Consider the following 22,297-nt stretch of genomic DNA (forward strand, 5'->3'; position numbering starts at 1 on the left):
AAATGGCCGAACTCAAGGCTCAGTTGGAAGACTTAATGAGTAAACGCTTTATCCGCCCTAGTGTTTCTCTGTGGGAGTACCGGTGTTACTGGTGAAGATGAAAGACGGGAGTATGCGGCTCTATGTAGATTACATGCAACTGAATAAAGTCACAATAAAGAATAAGTACCCACTGCCGCGGATTGACGATCTCATGGATCAGTTACAAGGAGTCGGAGTTTTCTCTAAGATTGATTTGCGATCTGGCTATCACTAGATAAGGGTGAGAGATGAAGACATCCCTAAGACCGATTTCAGGACTCGTTATGATCATTACGAGTACACTGTAATGTCTTTTGGGCTAACGAATGCCCCTGCGGTGTTCATGGATTACATTAACAGAATTTTCCATCCGTTTCTGGATAAATTCATTGTTGTTTTCATTGATGACATACTGATTTACTCCAAGACTGAAGAAGAGCATGCAGGACACTTGAGGACCATGTTGCAGATACTAAAGGAAAGGAAACTTTATGCGAAACTATCCAAATGTGAATTCTGGAAAGACGAGGTCCAGTTTTTGGGCCATGTAGTTAGTAAACAGGGGATAGCTGTAGACCCATCTAAGGTGGAGGCGGTAATCAATTGGGGGTGACCAACCTCAGTAACTGAGATAAGGAGTTTTCTGGGCGTAGCTAGCTACTACCGGAGATTCATCAAAGGTTTTTCACAAATAGCTTTGCCATTGACAAAGTTAACCCGCAAGGACGCGCCCTTTGTTTGGACTTCTGAGTGTGAGGAGAGCTTTCAAGCGTTGAAGCAAAAGTTGACCACCGGGCCTGTGTTGGTGTTACCTGAGCCAAATGAATCATTTGAGGTATACTGTGATGTCTCACTAAAGGGTCTAGGGTGCATGCTGATGCAGCATCATAACATGGTGGCATATGCCTCACGGTAGTTGAGACCTCATGAAGTTAACTACCCTACGCACAATTTGGAGCTTGCTGCGGTTGTGTTTACACTAAAGGTGTGGAGGAATTACCTCTATGGGGTTAAGTTCCGAGTTTTCTCGGATCACAGGAGCTTGAAATATCTCTTTGATCAGAAAGATCTTAATATGCGGCAGAGGAGGTGGATGGAGTTACTAAAGGACTACGACTTTGAGTTGAATTACCATCCGGGGAAAGCAAATGTAGTGGCAGATGTGTTAAGTCGGAAGTCGTTGTATGCTAATGATGCTTCGAGAAGAGGAGTTACTCAAGGCGTTCGAGAGTCTGAAGATTGGTGTTCAAGAAGCGTCTGGGACTTTGTGTTTGAGTCGATTACAAATCTCAAGTGACTTTAAATCCGAACTCCTAAAGGCTCATCAAAACGATGACGTGTTACCGAAGGTGTTGCCAGCTATTGAGCAAGGAAAACAGTGGAGAGTGTCATGGGATCAAGATGGGTTATGGAGATTTAAGGGTAGGATCATTGTTCCAAATGTTGGGACTTTGCGGCAAGATATCTTAAAAGAAGCACACAAAAGCGGATTTTCTATTCACCCGGGAAGTACTAAGATGTACCATGATTTGAAAGCGATGTTTGGGTGGCCGGGTATGAAAAATGATGTGGCAGAATATGTTTCAAAGTGTTTAACCTATCAGAAAGTAAAGATCGAACACCAGAGACCTTCTGGGACATTGCAACCTTTAGAGGTCTCGCAATGGAAGTGGGAAAGCATTGCGATGGACTTTGTGTCAGGATTGCCAAGGACTAGGGCCGGTTTTGATGCTGTTTGGGTGATTATGGACCGACTGACGAAGTCAGCTCACTTTCCACCCATTCGGATGAACTATACTCTTGAGGAGTTAGCACGCTTGTACATAAAGAAGATTGTGAGATTTCATGGTGTGCCTACTACTATAATTTCTGACCGAGATCCCCGTTTCACTTCAAGGTTCTGGGGTGCATTTCAAAAAGCTTTCGGAACCCGATTAAGCTTGAGTACACTTACCATCCTCAAATAGATGGCCAATCTGAGAGGACGATCCAAACCTTAGAGGATATGTTGAGGGCTTGTGTTTTAGACCAGCCGGCGAGCTGGGATCGGTATATGCCGCTAGTAGAGTTTGCATACAATAATAGCTACCATGCGAGCATCAGAATGGCTCCGTATGAGGCTCTGTATGGGAGAAAATGTCAATCTCCGCTATGCTGGTATGAAGCTGGGGAGAAAAGCTTGTTGGGGCCGGAGATGATAGCTGAGACTACTAAACAAGTCAAGAAACTCCGAGATAGGATGCTCACTGTGTAAAGTCGTCAAAAGAGTTACGCCGATCAGAGGCGGAGACCCTTGGAATTTGAAGAAGGAGACCATGTTTTCCTTAAGGTTACTCCAACAACAGAAGTAGGTAGGTCGATTAAAGCGAAGACGCTGAATCCTCGGTACATCGGTCCGTTTCAGATCTTGGAGAGGGTTAGACCGGTGGCGTATCGGATGGCTCTACCACCCCACCTTTCAAACCTGCACGATGTATTACATGTGTCATAGCTTCAGAAGTATACTCCTGATGCTAGCCATGTGTTAGAGCCTGAATCGGTTCAGTTAAAAGAAGATTTGATGCTTCTGGTGACTCCGGTCAGAGTTGACGATACGAGCATCAAACGGTTGTGTGAAAAAGAGGTTTCATTAGTCAAAGTGGCATGGAGTCAAGCCGGTGTTGAGGAGCACACTTGGGAACTTGAGTTAGAGATACGAACTGACTACCCACACCTATTCTCAAGTAACTGAATTCGAATTTTGTGGGCAAAATTCCCATTTAGGTGGGTAGAAAGTAAAACCCGGTTAATTAATGACTAATTAACCCATAAATTAAAATTTATTCTAGAAAATTAGAAATGTGATTTTTATGGCCTAATATGATAGAGAAAATTAAAACGAAAATTTTGACACCAATTTTAAAGAAATTGGCCCAAGATTGGACCGAACGGGTCAAACTGGGCCAACCGGACCCATATTGGGCCCTTGGTCCAACCAAGCTAAACCTAAAACCCTTATTCAGCACTCTCTCTCTCTCCTCTCTTAAATCCCAAAAAATCTGAAATTTCAAGAAAAGGGGGAAGAACACTCTTCCAAAGTTCACACCCTTACTTGATCTTCAAATCACCATAACTTTTGATCCGGAGCTCCAATTGCCGCACCGTTTGTGGCCATTTGTTCACCGCGTCGAGTGGGGAATCGGCCAAGGTATGGTTTTAGTTTTTTATATCTAAAATATAATGTGGTATGAAAACTAAGGCTAGAGGCCCTAAGATAGGATTTGAACTATTGATGTTATTGATTGGTTGAGATGAAATGTGTGGTTATGTATGTGATTAATGAATTTTGGTATTTTGATGGTATGATGCATGAGCGATATGCATGTTTTGATATATACTTAATGATTGGTTGAGATTGAATTGTGGGTGAAACCATGTTGATGGTGAGGATGATATTGATTGTATGTATTGATGGTTGATGGAAATGGTATTGTTGGAAATTGGGATGAGGAAGGATATATGACATGATATTGTGTTTGAAATTGAGTTATTTGATTGAGATTGGCTAAAATGGTGGGATGGTAGATTGTGAATTTGATAAAAATGTTAACATATGAGTTGAGGAGGCTTGAGGTTGATTTTTGGTAAGTTTTGGTTAGTTTTGAAAAAGGTTGAAATTGGTTTGTTTTAAAAAAATGGAATTTGTGGGTTTGTATGAAAATATATTTTTGGGTCTACTTTGATGGAGCATATCTTGGTCTCCAGATCCCCGATTTGTGTCAAACTTATTTAGAAATAAGATTGGATCCGAGATGTTTATGTTGTTCAAAGAACGGATGGAAAATAATTTGAAACGAAAAAGTTATGCCCGTCGGAAGTTTAGGATTTGAAACTGGAATTCTGCAACTTTTTAACTTGGTAAAATTTTTGGCAAGTCGCGCTCCCACGCGCATGCGTGACCGACGCGCACGCGCCAATCTCAGGTTTTACTCTTCCACGCGTGCGCCTGGCCGACGCGAACGCGTCGATGTATGGATGCAAATGTGAAATGCACAGTAGAAAATCTAGAGAGTTGCGCTGGTATTGTGCTGGTTTTGTGCGAGGAGCACAAAACGTACTCACGCTTACGCGTGGCTGACGCGCGCGCGTCACTTGATCTCTTTGCTTCCCATGCGTGCGCATGGGCGACGCTCATGCGTCACTCTACTTTTTCAGCCTTCCACGCATGCGCATGGGCGACGCGCACGCGTGACCCCATTTCATCAAAATCTGATTTTTGGGTTTTCAAAGCCGAATTTCATACTTCTAAGCCTCCGTTCTCACCCCTTATGTCCTAAATCCTTATCGTATGCCTAGCGATGGGTAGAAGCTAGGAAATGTGGTAACGTGTGGATGAAGTAAGGGGAGGATTAATGATGAATGATGATTAAAGATAATCGTATGAGATACGGATGATGATGGTAGAAGTGCTTTATATGCCGTGAGCCGAAGGGCTGTAATTATTAATAAATCGGCTGGTTATGGATTGTATTATGAGTCGAATGGTTGAGTTATTGCTGAATTATGGCTGAGTATGATTGCATATATGCTTATTGAATGAAATATGAATATTACACTTCCACTATCTGAGATATGAGTTTCCCTGGATGAAAGTAGTGACTAGTCACCACGTGCTCCAGGTGGAGACTCGATACTCTGCTGACCCTATGTCGTAAGTGTGGCGGGACATTGTGAAAGTTCCAGATGAGCTCGCCCCCGTGGATAAATACCGGTGTGGGTGTTGTGTATATGTATTGATGATTATGATTGAGAATAACTCGAGTTAGGGATGCACGATAGAGCGACAGTCCAATGGTTAGCTACCAGGATTTGTCGAGTTTGCTTTATAACCGACAGATGAGACTCATCAGCCACTAGGACAGGAATACATCATATGCATTATATGTGAATTATTTGGAATGCCTAAGTGACTGCATAATATTTGCTAATTGTCTAATTGTTGTATTTGCTTCATATTTGTGTATTTCCTTGTTGATATAATTGTGTTTGCGATATCAAATTTCTTATGGCAGTTGGGAGGTTCGAAGGATTTGGAAATGGGAGTGTTAGTTAGACTGAAGATCTTTATCTTGTTGCCTGTTTCATTTATGGTTTAGTCTATTTGTAAGCTTTGATTATCTGTTGGAAGTTCTAGGATTACCTTCCGCTTTTCCAGGACATTACATGTTAGATATGTGGGCACTGTTACCATACTGAGAACCTCCGGTTCTCACCCATGCGGATTTTGTGATTTTTAGATGCAGGTCGTGAGGCTCCTCGCTGAGACATGCTGGAGATTTCTGGATTAGCAAAGATCCTTAGCTCTCGGGACTTTATTTTAGTTTTATGTACTTAATTAGATACTTATTATCTTCACTATATATATATATATATATATATATATATATATATATATATATATATATATATATATATATATATATGTATGTATGTATGTATGTATACTGTTTTGACTCCTCTTAGAGGTTGTTTTGGAGAACAGGTTCTGTAACTTGTCTTTTGCGTTTCTTTTGGGTTCCTTACTTTATATATATATGTATACTTCTATGCTTGGACCGGTTATCTTCGCAAACCGGGTTTTGGGTTTTGATATTCGTATCTTTGGCACTCTCTTGTTTATATATTCACGATAGTTTATCTGTTTTGTTACGTTATCGATCGGAGTGTTGCGTTTTTCAATTTAACGATTTTGTTTTACCTCTTTTTCTGCAAAGGCTCCTAGTTATAACCATTTTTCACACTACTATGTATACTAAATTTTATTTTTAGAGGTCGTAATACCTCACCACCTCTGTTTTATTAAGGCTCTGTGTGGTAGGGTGTTACACATCATCTTTGATGCATTTAGATCCTTGATCAGGCAATGTGAACTAGAAGTTTAAAAAATTATACATTTGCAAAGGATAGCAAATGAATTGACTGATGTATTTTCTGATCTAAAGAGGATAACTAAATCCTATATACCGGCTAAAAATGCTCTGATTTGAGTTGATGTCGTAGTCAGACAAATTGCCGCCGAAGCAAATTCACACCAGAAGCGTGGCAGGCCTGTCAGTTCTAAAGACAAAAATCCTCGAAAAAGAAAAAAGGTAAATACTATTCCTATTGAAAAAGACATAGTAAAGACACCTGCAGTTAGGGCTGGCAATTCATACCCTACCCGCGGGTACCCAACCCGGTCCAACCCGTTCGGGTAGGGTAGGATACAGTCCGGGTATGCCTGCGGGTAGGGTAGGGTACGGGTTTAGGGTGTACCCTACCCTACCTTACCCGCACTTCAAATATAACACATATTTTATAAAAATTAGGTATATAGTGAAGGAAGTGAGAATTGAACCCACAACCTCTCTTATGTAATGACTTACAATAAGTGAACAACCACTAAACTAGTTAGTTAATTTAGTAATTTAAAGCATTAGTTTGTTATTTGTTATGTTATTAATATGTATAAATTTTGAAATGATTGAATTTTATATTTACTTTGAAAAAAATTGATATTTCTGCGGGTAGGGTAGGGTAGGGTAGGGTTTAAAACTTTAGGGTGCGGGTAGGGTTAGGGTTGAGAGATTCTCAACCCGCGGGTAGGGTAGGGTAGAGTTTTAATAGAATTTTTAACCCGCGGGTAGGGTTAGGGTAGGGTCCGAACCCTACCCTACCCTACCCATTGCCAGCCCTACCTGCAGTTGTTCGAAATTCTGATATAATTTTAACGCCAGAAGACGTTCAAGTACCTAAAAATTGTGAAAAATGACGAGATCTAGATAAATTATGTTTTTACAAGAGAGAAATGGGGCCGAAATAAGACAATTATCAATGAAATATTTGCATATAATGTGGCATTAAATATCATGCATGAAAGTAAGGATCTTGAGCCAAGATCAGTCGAAGAATGTTGACAAAGAAATGATTGACCAAAATGGGAAGAAGCCATGAAGGCTGAGTTAGACTCACTTGCAAAATGTGAAGTCTTTGGACCTGTAGTCTGTACACCAGAAGATGTAAAACCTGTTGGATACTGATGGGTATTTGTGAGAAAACGAAATGAGAAAAATGAAGTTATATGCTACAAAGCTCGACTTGTAGCACAAGGTTTTTCACAAAGGCCCGGTATAGATTATGAAGAAACATATTTTCCTGTAATGGATGCAATAACATTGTGTTATTTGGTTAGTTTATCTGCATATCATAAACTTTATATGCATTTAATGGATGTGGTAACATCCTACTTATACGGCTCATTAGATCGTGATATCTATATGAAAGTCCCTGAAAGACTAAAGAAATCTAAACCATCCAATGAATATTCATAGGGGTTATACTCAGTCAAATTGCAAAGATCTTTATATGATCTAAAGCAATCTGGACGAATATGGTATAATCGTCTTACTAAGTATTTAGCCAAAAACGGATTCAAGAATGATGACATCTGTCCATGTGTTTTCATAAAGAAATCTGCATCTAGATTCATTATAATTGCTATGTACGTTGATGATTTAAATATCATTGGAACTCCTGAAGACATTCCAACAATTGTAAAAGCTCTAAAAGAAGCGTTTGAGATGAAAGATCTTGGAAAAACTAAATTTTGTCTCGTCCTGTAGATTGAGCATACAAAAAATAGAATCTTCATTCATCAAACAACATACACAGAAAAGATCTTGAAGAGATCCTATATAGATAAGTTACATCCATTAAGTACCCCAATGATCGTAAGGTCTTTGGATGTGGAATAGGATCAATTCCGTCCTAAAGAAGAAAATGAAGATATCCTTGGTTTTGAAGTACCATATCTTAGTGTCATTGGAGTTCTAATATATCTTGCTAATAATACACAACCCGATATATCATTTGCTGTGAATTTATTAGTAAGGTATAGTTCCTATCCAACCAAAAGACATTGGAATGGAATTAAACAAATCTTTCGATATCTTTATGGAACAGTTGATATGAGATTATTTTATCCCTATGGATCCAAGTCACAACTAGTTGGCTATGCAGATGTAGGATACTTGTCTGATCCATATAAAGAGAGATCTCAAACAGGATATCTATTCATATATGGTGGTACAGCTATATCATAGAAGTCTACAAAATAGACAATTACAGCAACATCCTCTAATCATGTTGAAATACTAGCTATACATGAAGCAAGTTGCGAGTACTTTTGGCTTAGGAGTTTGATCCTATATATTCTGTCATCATGTGGACTGATTGATCATAAGATAGCTCCAACTGTCCTGTTTAAAGATAATACAGCATGCATTACTCAACTTAAGGGCGGATACATCAAAGGTGATAGAACAAAGCATATTTTTCTCAAATTCTTCTTCACTCATGATCTTTAAAATCAAGGGACAATTGATGTCCAACAGATCCGCTCAAGTAATAATCTGGCAGATTTATTTACAAAGTCACTCCCAAAATCCTCCTTTGAAAGATTCGTACATCAGATTGGAATGTGCCGATTTTGAGACATTAAATGATGTCGACAAGAGGGAGAGACTGTATTCTTTTTTCCTTGGTCAGGTTTTTTTCCATTGGATTTTTCTTGACAAGGTTTTTTAATGAGGTAGTCCCCATCACAAAGAATATTGTACTTTTTTTCCTTCACTAAAGTTTTTTTCCATTGAGTTTTCTTTAATAAGGTTTTAACGAGGTATAATCCTAAATGGTCATCCAAGGAGGAGTGTTGTGATAAGAATACCTGATGTGGATGCCCATTTTCCATGAGACTTTTTAACACCCTAACTACCAAAGCTCACACTTCCGGCTGCGCGACTCTGATAGTTCGGACATTACGACAACTTTTATATTATTTAATACTAAAATATGAGCCTGTTTGAAACTTTAAACCGCAATACTGCTCCCAAAAATACTTTCATCCGATGACATACATCCATAAATACCATACAACTTACAAAACTCATAAAGAGTACATCCATATATATATATACATAATTATATATATAAATAATATTACAAGTAATAATCAATACAATTCCTATCCCTCTTACAGATTATATCAAGATAAAGGCGAGGGTACAATAAACCATAACTAAAACAATACAGAGCATCACAGCAACAATTAAATAAACTCTTCGTAACTTCTGCGCCATATCCTGAAAGGGGAAAAATGTAGGGGGGTGAGAACATCATCCTCGAAAGGGTTCTCAGTAGAGGGTTTTTAGGAATTACTGTAATAGGATACTTGAAGATAACCGCATCAGTGATTAATAACCGTCTTTTGCCTCTTTTCAAAAACAACAGTTTCCAATAAAAGTAAAGTCGGGAATCCTTTCTAAAAGAGGAACCGTTCAATTCTCAAAAACTCAAAAGTCTTTCAAAACGGTTTATCTATGCTGAAACAAAATAGCCTTTCATATTTCATTCCAAACCAGAAACACAAAACTGAAATCAACCATCAGTTCATTTCATTCCAACCGCGGCCCTAGGCCCAAACAATCCAACCAACAACCAATCACCACAATCCAACAGAGTCCCAGATGCAAACACAGATAGGAAGTTCAAGCACAAACAAACAGTTATTACAAGTAGAACAGTTAGCAATTAATCACATAGGCAAACCAAGTATAATATGCACACCCAACCAATGTCACACAAATGCATATGATGCATGCCTGTCCCTAGTGGCTGATGATATCATCTGTCGGTTATAGAGCCAACCCGACAAGTCCTGGTAGCTAACCATTGGACTGTCCCTCTGTCGTGCATCCCCAACTCGAGTTATACTCATCATAAACTTGATCATAATCATGATCCATATCCATCACCCTCACTGGTGAATATTTATCCATCACCATCACTGGTGAATATTTATGGGGGCGAGCTCCTCCGGGGCTTTCACAGTGCCCGGCCACACTTACGACATAGGGTCAACAGAGTATCAAGTCTCAACCTGGAGCACGTGGTGGCTAGCCACTGCTACTACCCAGGGAAACTCGTATCTCAGATAGTGGAAGTGCAACATTCACATTTATCAATGATTCAGCATAAACATGCAATCAATCTCATCCATGGATCAATATCCATCTCAGCCATCCGGCTCACGGTTCATTCTAGAACCAGCCAATATTCATATCATACACAGCCATTCCGGCTCACGGTTCAATCCAGAACCAATCAATATGTATAAACATACACAGCCATTCCGGCTCACAACAAAACAGCACTTCCACCATTCAACATCATTAAATTCATAAAGTCGGCATTTAAGCCATAAATCATTTCCTCAATTCATTTCACTTTGAAATCGAGTTTCAACTCTTTTCAGCCTTGGCTTTAAAGATCTCATTTCTCAAATCATCTCAGGCTCATAAGCCAAATTTACTCAAAGTGAGTTCCCTTTTTAAAATAAAGCCACTCTCGGCATACTCTTTCCAAAACTTCCAAAACCATGGAAAGTTAAAGATTCTTTTTGGGAACATTCAAAATCACCCATCCAATAATGGAATTTTATAACAAAAGTTTCTTGCCAGAGTCCCAAGTCTTTAGGGAAGGTCATCTTACATCAATTCTTTAAAAGTCATTGAAACTCTTAAAATCATAGATTCTCGGTTCAAGTAAATAAAACTGAATTTATTATGAAACTGAACCATACAAAATCACAAGTTCCAACCCGGTCCAAAAATCAACTCATTTGAAACGGGACCAGTTCAATTGAATCAAACCGCTTTCAGATTTCTTTTTGGAACCCATTTTTCTAACTCTTCTAAAATGCCTCAAACTTGATTACTCAATCAAAAATCTAGGTTCCTTTAAAATCACTAAAAACTCCTTTTTATATTGAAATCAATATTATAGCATCATTCTTTCCTTCAGTGATTCAAACGGCAAACATAGTTCAGTTCTAAATAAACCGAACTCAACGTATAAAGTTCATCAAATAAATTAAGCTGGAAAGCATAATTATCCTCTTAATAAATCAAATAATACAATTTCTCAAATCCAAATCTTTTAAATAACCTTTCAAACAAGATTTAGATTTTATAGAAATTTCGGCAGCACCTCCCCTAAAACTTGGACTTTTGCCACCCGGTTCGGGTCCCAACTAAACCGTTTTTCTCATTCCTTTTCAACAGCTCAAACCAGAAATCAATTCAACAGCAAGCTAAATCCAACAGTTGCCTCAGTGGCATATCTCGAGAAAACCATTTAAAAATCAACTCAATATCAACCGATTTAACTCATTTCCAAATCTTTAAAGAATCGGTTCAGTAACAAATCATTTATCAAAACCAAATCAATTAAAGCAACCCAGGCTGAATTTCAAGAGTATTCTATCTTTCACATCATCAAAATAATTGACTCGATTCAAACCAATCTTCAACGGATTAAACTCATTTCAAATCTTTAAAGAATTAACTTCAAACATTACATTTCACAAGCCACATAACAATTCAGCCAAACCAACATCCATAGTCATTCGAGTCAATCAAATAATACATAAGGCAGATACAATCACCAAATACACAATATCTCACATCAGTACCCATATGTAATAATTCCAATAATAAACTATAGTTTTCGGAAAGCGCCCCTACCTCACAACATTGGAACCACAACCCAACTCGTTAACCAACTCCTTTTATCTCGACCCGAAATCACCGGCAAATCAAAATCTCGGCTCTGCCCGCTCTCTCAAAAGCAGAAACAGCCCCAAACGGCACAAGCAAACCGGATTCTAGCTCCTAAAACCATTAACATTACGATTACTTTATTACACAGAACAGAACACTAACGCAGAGCTCTCGAAACCGGAATACTTACTGAAACTAAGAAAGAACGGCTGAACCGAACAGCAACGGACTCTGAACCGGTTGGGCGGTAGCCCCGGTAGCCGCCTTCAGCGGCTGCGGCGACCCAACTCCGACGACGGTGACTGAAACCAACATGCCGCGACAATAAGACTCCCATAATCTCATAAGAAATGAAAACCAAATTTGAAACCCTTACCGGCATTCTTTTCCGGCGACGGCAGCAAGGTTTTCCGGCGGCCAGAACAATGATAACGCCACTAACCAAAACAGAGCAGGATTTAAATAAGCGGCAAAACCTTGGAACAGTTCCGGCTAGCTCCATTAGTGGCGGCCTGGACCTTTTTCTGACGGCGACAATTCCAACCGAGGCGGCGCCGGTGACGCAAGCACGGCTGGGCATGGTGGTTGAACCCCCAGCTCAGCCTCAGATCTCTCTGTCTCTCCTGTTCGGTGTGACTGGACGGCCTTCTCCTCAACGGCACGACGGCAGAGCAAACCAGACTGGCGACGGCAGAGGTCACGGCGCGTTCGGCGGTGATGCGGGATGGAGGTGCCGGCGACAGCGGCGACTTCACCTTCTCCGCGCTCGCTCCTCCTTCTCCATCGGTGGTTATGGCTCGCCCTCTCTTCAGGTCGCGGTTCTGCCTCTGATGCTGCGCAAGGATGATCGGCGACGGCACGAGCTCCTCGCGCGACGAATCGGCACAGTGACGGGCTCGGCGGCTGCGTTGGCCTCCTCCCCTCTCGGATCTCTCTCTTACTCGGACTAGATCGGCGGATTCATGGTGGCGACGACAAGGAGGCTCGCGACGGTGACAAGGACGCGTGGACTGCCGCGGCGGCGCGACGCGGTGAGGGCGACGGCGGCACTGTGAGCTCCCTTCCCTCTCCACGCCGGCGAACCTTCCTTCTTCCTTCCCTCTCAATTCGTTCCCTACTCCTGTTTCTTTCTTTCTTTCAAGCAGCTTGCAGCTGCTGCTGCTGCATTAGGTACTCTAGGTGTACCGGGTCAGGGGAACCGGGTAGGGTTTTTAGGGTTAGGGTTTCTCTTTCAAAATTAGGGTTAGGGGCATTTTGGTAATTTCAAATAAAAATAGGGATATTATAGTAATTAGAAATAAATTCTAATCCATTAATAATAATGTATAAAAATACTATTTGCTCATCAATTTCATAAATTATTTTCAATAAAATGTCCCAACCAAATAATTAGAAATAATATACTCAATTTCTTCATTTTCCAAAATAGCAGTATTAATATTTAAAATATTACTTATTTAATCCAAATCATATAGAAATCCTTATTATTTCGCAACTACCAACTTTATAATTTGAATATAGAAAATAATCCAATAGTTGTAAAATTGGATAATAAATCATAACTTGTCTCAAATTCAATAAATCACAACTTGCCTTAATTATCTTTAATAAAATGATTTCCGAAATTAAGGCTATAAATAACTATATGATTTGAGACTTGATCATAATAAGACTTTTCAAAGATTCTGGGTCTTACATTCTACCCACCTTATAAAAATTTTCGCCCTCGAAAATTGATACAAAATGAAAGAAATTCCATAACAGTTCACCCTTGAACACATTTAAGGAAGAAGCAAAAATATCTCATCATATAAACATATATACGATTTTCAAATACTTTGATTGTCATATGCATAAGGGTACAAGGCAGGGGTGTGATTGCAAAGCAAACGTTACAAGGTAGGCTCAATGCAAAAGATAACATGGGTCAATCATGTGATAGTAGGGCAAAGCATCAAAGGCTATAAAACAGGATGGGGTTAAAATGACGTGCTTAACATCCGTACATCAATCTCATCTCAACCTCCAAGCTTCAACTTTCCAACTCCATCAAGCACTTTACAACCTCATAGCCAATCATAAGCCTAACAACCGCAAACCCGTTCGCAAGGAACAAAACACCCACAACTCATACGTTGCACACCTACCGCTTCAACTTTCGTATACACATCACGTCTTAAAGAACTAACGTATCGCGTTACTACGTCTACAAGTCGCACGTGATATCAAAATAATTCTCGAGTCTACTCAGAAGGATACAAAACTTTAGAAAGGAGAGGCAATTGTCAAGGACAATACTCATAGATTCGAGACAAAGTATCCAATTCCAGATAAACAAGGATGCTCAAGCAATGAAGTCTGCTAGACACAATTCAATTGACAACTTCAAAGATAACCCTTGGATCAAGGAAATTCAATAGGATCAATAAGAAGAGAACCAGCGCCTTAGTTCGAAACAAATTCAAGTTGAGTCGAAGAAGTAGGAGATTTACAAAAAGGAATATCAAACCCAAGACAAAGCTAACAAAACTCAAGAGCAAGATTAAAAGTACTTCCAAATACATTGTTCATAAAGGAACAGAAACTTGCAGAAAAACCACTTCGCAATCTAAAAGAAAGGTTAATTAACAACATCCTTCAAGAGAGTAACAAAAAGTATAATCGTGGCTTTGCTTTAATGCAAGTTCATATTGAAATAGATTTTGTCGAGTTCTAAAAACAAGGTGCACACGGGTTTGGCTAAAGGCTAAAATATTTCTTCAAATATTTTAGAAAGATAATTAGATGCACAACTCAACCAGAAGCAGTTCATAAAACTCGGGAGAGGAATCAAAGGCTTGTTCAAAAATTCTCAAAGTTCATATTCAAACAAGCGTGTATAACATTCGTAGCAAGGATGAAAGAGAAAATTAAACTCCTTTTAGAAAAGAAACTCCAAGGCAAAAATTTGCACACAATCTGGTAAGGAAATAAGTGGTGTGTTACAAACAAACCGGTTTCCACTAAACAAGGAAGCTTTCCAAAACTTCATTTAAAATGGTGCATGGCAACTTTAAATTAATTTCGTCAAAATTGGATAATGGTTTTAATCTCAATCAAACAACAGAAAATAAATCCCATTTAATATTTCGTCAAAGAGAATTCGAGACTTCTTTAAAAGGTTCAAAACAAGACTCCAAAAGCGTTCTTGAAATCACCATCTCGGAATAACATTCAAGAAGTCTAAGATGTACTAAAAAGGAGTCAAGCCTTGCAAGAAAGGATCTTAAATTAGAGTAGTTCAAACAAGATCCACTAAACATGAAATATCAAACAAGTTTTAAATTAATCCGAAAGAATACAAAAGTCATAGAAAAGACAACTCAATCATTTGTAATTTTTCAATGATAAATCTTTAACTAAAAACTCTTGTAGAGATAATAGGAGAATAAACAATGCACTATCTTGAAACGAATCAAACTGACCCACATAAGGATGAGATTCACAAGAGGGGACAAACCAAGATCAATGGTAATGTTCACAAGATGTAAAAGATTAGTTAAAAACAGAATCACGTATGACATTCATAGAGGTGAAAAGCTTAAGAAGGAACCAGTCCGTTCATAAGAAGAAAGCTATGAATCCAATATTTTCAAAAGAACAACAATGGCATAAACTATGTAGTATGCTAAATCAAACTCAAATCAAAATGAATTAAGTAAGTTTATCAAACGAAACTCAACCGGGATAAAAGTGAAAAATTCTTTCTTTCCAAAATTTTGAAAAATACCCAAATACATAATCAAATGAAGTTGTGCAGTGGAACTATAGTAAAATTACTAGAAGGTCAAATTGTAATTTAAGGTAAATGCAGTTCCATAAACTAGTAAAAGTACAGGCGGGGTATTGGAAATAAATAGTTGTCAAACTGTATAAGTAATCTCAAAGTTTCATATATAGAAAAGTATATATCTAATCAACAGCAATTTATAAAATCTCAAAATTGGCTGTGATCACTGTCAAGTAAGAGAAAAACTGAATCAACAATTTCTCAAAGAATGGACTCAGAACCCGGAGTTAAAAGTCACAGCACATTAAGACAAGTTCAAGACTATATCAAAGAATACTTGAATCAAGAAGAACTCAAACAGAGGAAGACAGATGCATCAAGGATTCTAAACAAGCATATGCACTTAAGATCATTCAAGAATGCATATGAATAGAGGAATAGAGTGGAAACATCAAATTACTTTTCAAGAGGAGTACCAAACAAGAACTTCAAGTTAGGATATAAAAGAACAGGTCGACTCGAACAGAATTCAAGACACACAACTGAATAGCCTCGAGAAAAAGTTTCTAACGTTCCCCCAAAGCCCGCGATTCGCTTTACTCGAAACTTGTATATCATCTATGATAACCCATCAGTGCTTTTATATACATAATTCACTAGTATTAAGCCGGCCAAACTTAATATCAGGAATTATGCAATGCAAGACTAACAGCATTAATCAATAGATCGTCATGTGCATAAAGCTCTAATTCTCGTCATTCGACAAGACCTAATACATGACAAACGCTCAGAGTATGCAACTGAAGCATAGTCAGTCCATTCCTCAGGCTCTACAGGAAGAACTGCTCTGATACCATAATTTAACACCCTAACTACCAAAGCTCACACTTCCGGCTGCGCGACTCTGATAGTTCGGACATTACGACGACTTTTATATTATTTAATACTAAAATATGAGCCTGTTTGAAACTTTAAACCGCAATACTGCTCCCAAAAATACTTTCATCCGATGACATACATCCATAAATACCATACAACTTACAAAACTCATAAAGAGTACATCCATATATATATATACATAATTATATATATAAATAATATTACAAGTAATAATCAATACAATTCCTATCCCTCTTACAGATTATATCAAGATAAAGGCGAGGGTACAATAAACCATAACTAAAACAATACAGAGCATCACAGCAACAATTAAATAAACTCTTCGTAACTTCTGCGCCATATCCTGAAAGGGGAAAAATGTAGGGGGGTGAGAACATCATCCTCGAAAGGGTTCTCAGTAGAGGGTTTTTAGGAATTACTGTAATAGGATACTTGAAGATAACTGCATCAGTGATTAATAACCGTCTTTTGCCTCTTTTCAAAAACAACAGTTTCCAATAAAAGTAAAGTCGGGAATCCTTTCTAAAAGAGGAACCGTTCAATTCTCAAAAACTCAAAAGTCTTTCAAAACGGTTTATCTATGCTGAAACAAAATAGCCTTTCATATTTCATTCCAAACCAGAAACACAAAACTGAAATCAACCATCAGTTCATTTCATTCCAACCGCGGCCCTAGGCCCAAACAATCCAACCAACAACCAATCACCACAATCCAACAGAGTCCCAGATGCAAACACAGATAGGAAGTTCAAGCACAAACAAACAGTTATTACAAGTAGAATAGTTAGCAATTAATCACATAGGCAAACCAAGTATAATATGCACACCCAACCAATGTCACACAAATGCATATGATGCATGCCTGTCCCTAGTGGCTGATGATATCATCTGTCGGTTATAGAGCCAACCCGACAAGTCCTGGTAGCTAACCATTGGACTGTCCCTCTGTCGTGCATCCCAACTCGAGTTATACTCATCATAAACTTGATCATAATCATGATCCATATCCATCACCCTCACTGGTGATTTATCCATCACCATCACTGGTGAATATTTATGGGGGCGAGCTCCTCCGGGGCTTTCACAGTGCCCGGCCACACTTACGACATAGGGTCAACAGAGTATCAAGTCTCAACCTGGAGCACGTGGTGGCTAGCCACTGCTACTACCCAGGGAAACTCGTATCTCAGATAGTGGAAGTGCAACATTCACATTTATCAATGATTCAGCATAAACATGCAATCAATCTCATCCATGGATCAACATCCATCTCAGCCATCCGGCTCACGGTTCATTCTAGAACCAGCCAATATTCATATCATACACAGCCATTCCGGCTCACGGTTCAATCCAGAACCAATCAATATGTATAAACATACACAGCCATTCCGGCTCACAACAAAACAGCACTTCCACCATTCAACATCATTAAATTCATAAAGTCGGCATTTAAGCCATAAATCATTTCCTCAATTCATTTCACTTTGAAATCGAGTTTCAACTCTTTTCAGCCTTGGCTTTAAAGATCTCATTTCTCAAATCATCTCAGGCTCATAAGCCAAATTTACTCAAAGTGAGTTCCCTTTTTAAAATAAAGCCACTCTCGGCATACTCTTTCCAAAACTTCCAAAACCATGGAAAGTTAAAGATTCTTTTTGGGAACATTCAAAATCACCCATCCAATAATGGGATTTTATAACAAAAGTTTCTTGCCAGAGTCCCAAGTCTTTAGGGAAGGTCATCTTACATCAATTCTTTAAAAGTCATTGAAACTCTTAAAATCATAGATTCTCGGTTCAAGTAAATAAAACTGAATTTATTATGAAACTGAACCATACAAAATCACAAGTTCCAACCCGGTCCAAAAATCAACTCATTTGAAACGGGACCAGTTCAATTGAATCAAACCGCTTTCAGATTTCTTTTTGGAACCCATTTTTCCAACTCTTCTAAAATGCCTCAAACTTGATTACTCAATCAAAAATCTAGGTTCCTTTAAAATCACTAAAAACTCCTTTTTATATTGAAATCAATATTATAGCATCATTCTTTCCTTCAGTGATTCAAACGGCAAACATAGTTCAGTTCTAAATAAACCGAACTCAACGTATAAAGTTCATCAAATAAATTAAGCTGGAAAGCATAATTATCCTCTTAATAAATCAAATAATACAATTTCTCAAATCCAAATCTTTTAAATAACCTTTCAAACAAGATTTAGATTTTATAGAAATTTCGGCAGCACCTCCCCTAAAACTTGGACTTTTGCCACCCGGTTCGGGTCCCAACTAAACCGTTTTTCTCATTCCTTTTCAACAGCTCAAACCAGAAATCAATTCAACAGCAAGCTAAATCCAACAGTTGCCTCAGTGGCATATCTCGAGAAAACCATTTAAAAATCAACTCAATATCAACCGATTTAACTCATTTCCAAATCTTTAAAGAATCGGTTCAGTAACAAATCATTTATCAAAACCAAATCAATTAAAGCAACCCAGGCTGAATTTCAAGAGTATTCTATCTTTCACATCATCAAAATAATTGACTCGATTCAAACCAATCTTCAACGGATTAAACTCATTTCAAATCTTTAAAGAATTAACTTCAAACATTACATTTCACAAGCCACATAACAATTCAGCCAAACCAACATCCATAGTCATTCGAGTCAATCAAATAATACATAAGGCAGATACAATCACCAAATACACAATATCTCACATCAGTACCCATATGTAATAATTCCAATAATAAACTATAGTTTTCGGAAAGCGCCCCTACCTCACAACATTGGAACCACAACCCAACTCGTTAACCAACTCCTTTTATCTCGACCCGAAATCACCGGCAAATCAAAATCTCGGCTCTGCCGGCTCTCTCAAAAGCAGAAACAGCCCCAAACGGCACAAGCAAACCGGATTCTAGCTCCTAAAACCATTAACATTACGATTACTTTATTACACAGAACAGAACACTAACGCAGAGCTCTCGAAACCGGAATACTTACTGAAACTAAGAAAGAACGGCTGAACCGAACAGCAACGGACTCTAAACCGGTTGGGCGGTAGCCCCGGTAGCCGCCTTCAGCGGCTGCAGCGACCCAACTCCGGCGACGGTGACTGAAACCAACATGCCGCGACAATAAGACTCCCATAATCTCACAAGAAATGAAAACCAAATTTGAAACCCTTACCAGCATTCTTTTCCGGCGACGGCAGCAAGGTTTTCCGGCGGCCAGAACAATGATAACGCCACTAACCAAAACAGAGCAGGATTTAAATAAGCGGCAAAACCTTGGAACAGTTCTGGCTAGCTCCATTAGCGGCGGCCTGGACCTTTTTCTGACGGCGACAATTCCAACCGAGGCGGCGCCGGCGACGCAAGCACGGCTGGGCATGGTGGTTGAACCCCCAGCTCAGCCTCAGATCTCTCTGTCTCTCCTGTTCGGTGTGACTGGACGGCCTTCTCCTCAACGGCACGACGGCAGAGCAAACCAGACTGGCGACGGCAGAGGTCACGGCGCGTTCGGCGGTGACGCGGGATGGAGGTGCCGGCGACAGCGGCGACTTCACCTTCTCCGCGCTCGCTCCTCCTTCTCCATCGGTGGTTATGGCTCGCGCTCTCTTCAGGTCGCAGTTCTGCCTCTGATGCTGCGCAAGGATGATCGGCGACGGCACGAGCTCCTCGCGCGACGAATCGGCACAGTGACGGGCTCGGCGGCTGCGTTGGCCTCCTCCCCTCCTCGGATCTCTCTCTTACTCGGACTAGATCGGCGGCTTCATGGTGGCGACGGCAAGGAGGCTCGCGACGGTGACAAGGACGCGTGGACTGCCGCGGCGGCGCGACGCGGTGAGGGCGACGGCGGCACTGTGAGCTCCCTTCCCTCTCCACGCCGGCGAACCTTCCTTCTTCCTTCCCTCTCAATTCGTTCCCTACTCCTGTTTCTTTCTTTCTTTCAAGCAGCTTGCAGCTGCTGCTGCTGCATTAGGTACTCTAGGTGTACCGGGTCAGGGGAACCGGGTAGGGTTTTTAGGGTTAGGGTTTCTCTTTCAAAATTAGGGTTAGGGGCATTTTGGTAATTTCAAATAAAAATAGGGATATTATAGTAATTAGAAATAAATTCTAATCCATTAATAATAATGTATAAAAATACTATTTGCTCATCAATTTCATAAATTATTTTCAATAAAATGTCCCAACCAAATAATTAGAAATAATATACTCAATTTCTTCATTTTCCAAAATAGCAGTATTAATATTTAAAATATTACTTATTTAATCCAAATCATATAGAAATCCTTATTATTTCGCAACTACCAACTTTATAATTTGAATATAGAAAATAATCCAATAGTTGTAAAATTGGATAATAAATCATAACTTGTCTCAAATTCAATAAATCACAACTTGCCTTAATTATCTTTAATAAAATGATTTCCGAAATTAAGGCTATAAATAACTATATGATTTGAGACTTGATCATAATAAGACTTTTCAAAGATTCTGGGTCTTACAGACTTGCTTTACCAAGGGTGATTGCATTTAATTATGTTTGAAAAGTAAAGTTTTCTTGTGCTTATAAATGGCAATGTAATATGAAGCATATAAGACACATCAATAATAATCACAAATATTTCTCTCTCTCTCTCTATCTCTTTATACATTACACTATAAATTCTCTCTTTTTTATCTCTATGTGATTTTAAGTTATAATATCTATAATATTAATAAATATATAAATTACTTCTATTATAGTGAGATAAGATCATATTTATATTTTTTATTTTTTTCTTCCTTATTTATTTATTTATTTATTTTATAACACAAATTTATTTATCTAATTTAAAGGAGGCAAAAGCAGTAAAATGGTTAACATTTTTTACATGTATCCCATTTCTCACCGCAACAATTCAGATGTAGGCCCATGAATAATAATTTATTCATCAATGCGGGTCCTATTATTATGGACAAATTCCAATCTCATTTTAACATTTCAAATCTATATATGTAAAAATTTTTGGCCATCTACATAATAGCATTGGTCAAAAAATAATCCCTCAAAGATTATTTAAACATTAAATTAGTTTTTGAAAAATCAGACGTTTCAATATGTTGTGTCAATAATAATGCATTGCATGTCTCATGTCATAACTTTTTCTAAAGTTAAATTTAGGGTCAAGTATGATTTTGGTTCTTAAGGTAGGGGCTGAAAATTTTTTTCGTCTCCGACATTTTTTTTGCTACAAAATGGTTCCGAAAATTTAACTTAATTTTAAAATCGTTCTTCGAACGAAAATGCCCTTCCCCTTCTTTCCCAAAATAATCAATTCTTCTTCTCAATCACAACAATTTCAATACCAGTTCTTCACCTCAATCACAATTATATTTCTTCTTTTTCTTTTTCTTTAACTAAAATTTCAACAAAATTTTAACTACAATTTTAACAATAGCAACATAATTTCAACAGCAACAACAAAATTTCAAATAACAAATATAAAAAAAAAATCAAAACAGAGAAGAAGAATACAAAAGCAATAAAATTTTAACATATCAAAATAGGAAAACAGAAAAATGGAATAGAATCATAATCAAAATAGAAATAGAAAAATAGAAAAAGAAAACCAATGGAATCAATACCCAGATGAAATCAGAGTCAACAACAACAGTGTGATTAACAAAATCAGAATTGGAACAGAAGCAGAATAATCAGAAACAGAAGTAGAATAATTAAGTTAATCTGAATCAGAATTGGAAACCCGGAGCAACGGCGAGCAGCGACGACGTGCGATGAGCAGTGGCGAGATCCAGGACGCGAAGCAGCAGAGGAGCTCCGGCGACGGCATTGGGTTCAACGGACGGCAGCGGTGGCAACTGGCGCGATGGCGGTGACACTCCTCCTCTACCCTCAGCTCATGCATCCTCTCTCTCTCTCTCTCTCTCTCTCTCTCTCTCTCTCTCTCTCTCTCTCTCT

General features: G+C 38.7%; 1 protein-coding gene and 1 long non-coding RNA gene across 3 annotated transcripts; one reads left to right on the top strand and one right to left on the bottom strand.

Moving 5' to 3' along the window:
• Window positions 1-481: 481 nt before the first annotated feature.
• Window positions 482-937, top strand: LOC112763234 (uncharacterized mitochondrial protein AtMg00860-like). Its single transcript, XM_025808960.1, has 2 exons — window positions 482-616; window positions 734-937. The coding sequence occupies exons 1-2, from the start codon at window positions 482-484 to the stop codon at window positions 935-937; spliced, it is 339 nt and encodes a 112-aa protein (XP_025664745.1).
• Window positions 938-8,933: 7,996 nt separating this feature from the next.
• Window positions 8,934-11,949, bottom strand: LOC112765703 (uncharacterized). 2 transcript variants are annotated; one of them, XR_003183877.3, is made up of 3 exons: window positions 11,848-11,949; window positions 11,622-11,768; window positions 8,934-9,179 (listed from the first exon to the last, which is right to left on the bottom strand). It is a non-coding gene; the product is annotated as an uncharacterized lncRNA (long non-coding RNA). The 2 variants fall into 2 exon arrangements; XR_011875197.1 differs by lacking the exon at window positions 8,934-9,179 and having other exon boundaries at window positions 11,430-11,768.
• Between the last annotated feature and the right edge of the window lie 10,348 nt (window positions 11,950-22,297).

Source organism: Arachis hypogaea, chromosome 17 (assembly GCF_003086295.3).
Source record: "Arachis hypogaea cultivar Tifrunner chromosome 17, arahy.Tifrunner.gnm2.J5K5, whole genome shotgun sequence".
In the NCBI taxonomy this organism is placed as follows: Eukaryota; Viridiplantae; Streptophyta; class Magnoliopsida; order Fabales; family Fabaceae; genus Arachis; species Arachis hypogaea.

Excerpts from the sequence above, each read along its gene's own strand:
- LOC112763234 (XM_025808960.1), top strand. The coding sequence starts at position 482 with ATGTTGCAGATACTAAAGGAAAGGAAACTTTATGCGAAACTATCCAAA. Across the intron at positions 617-733 it reads ACCCATCTAAGGTGGAGGCG|TTAACCCGCAAGGACGCGCC; the intron begins GTAATCAATTGG and ends CCATTGACAAAG.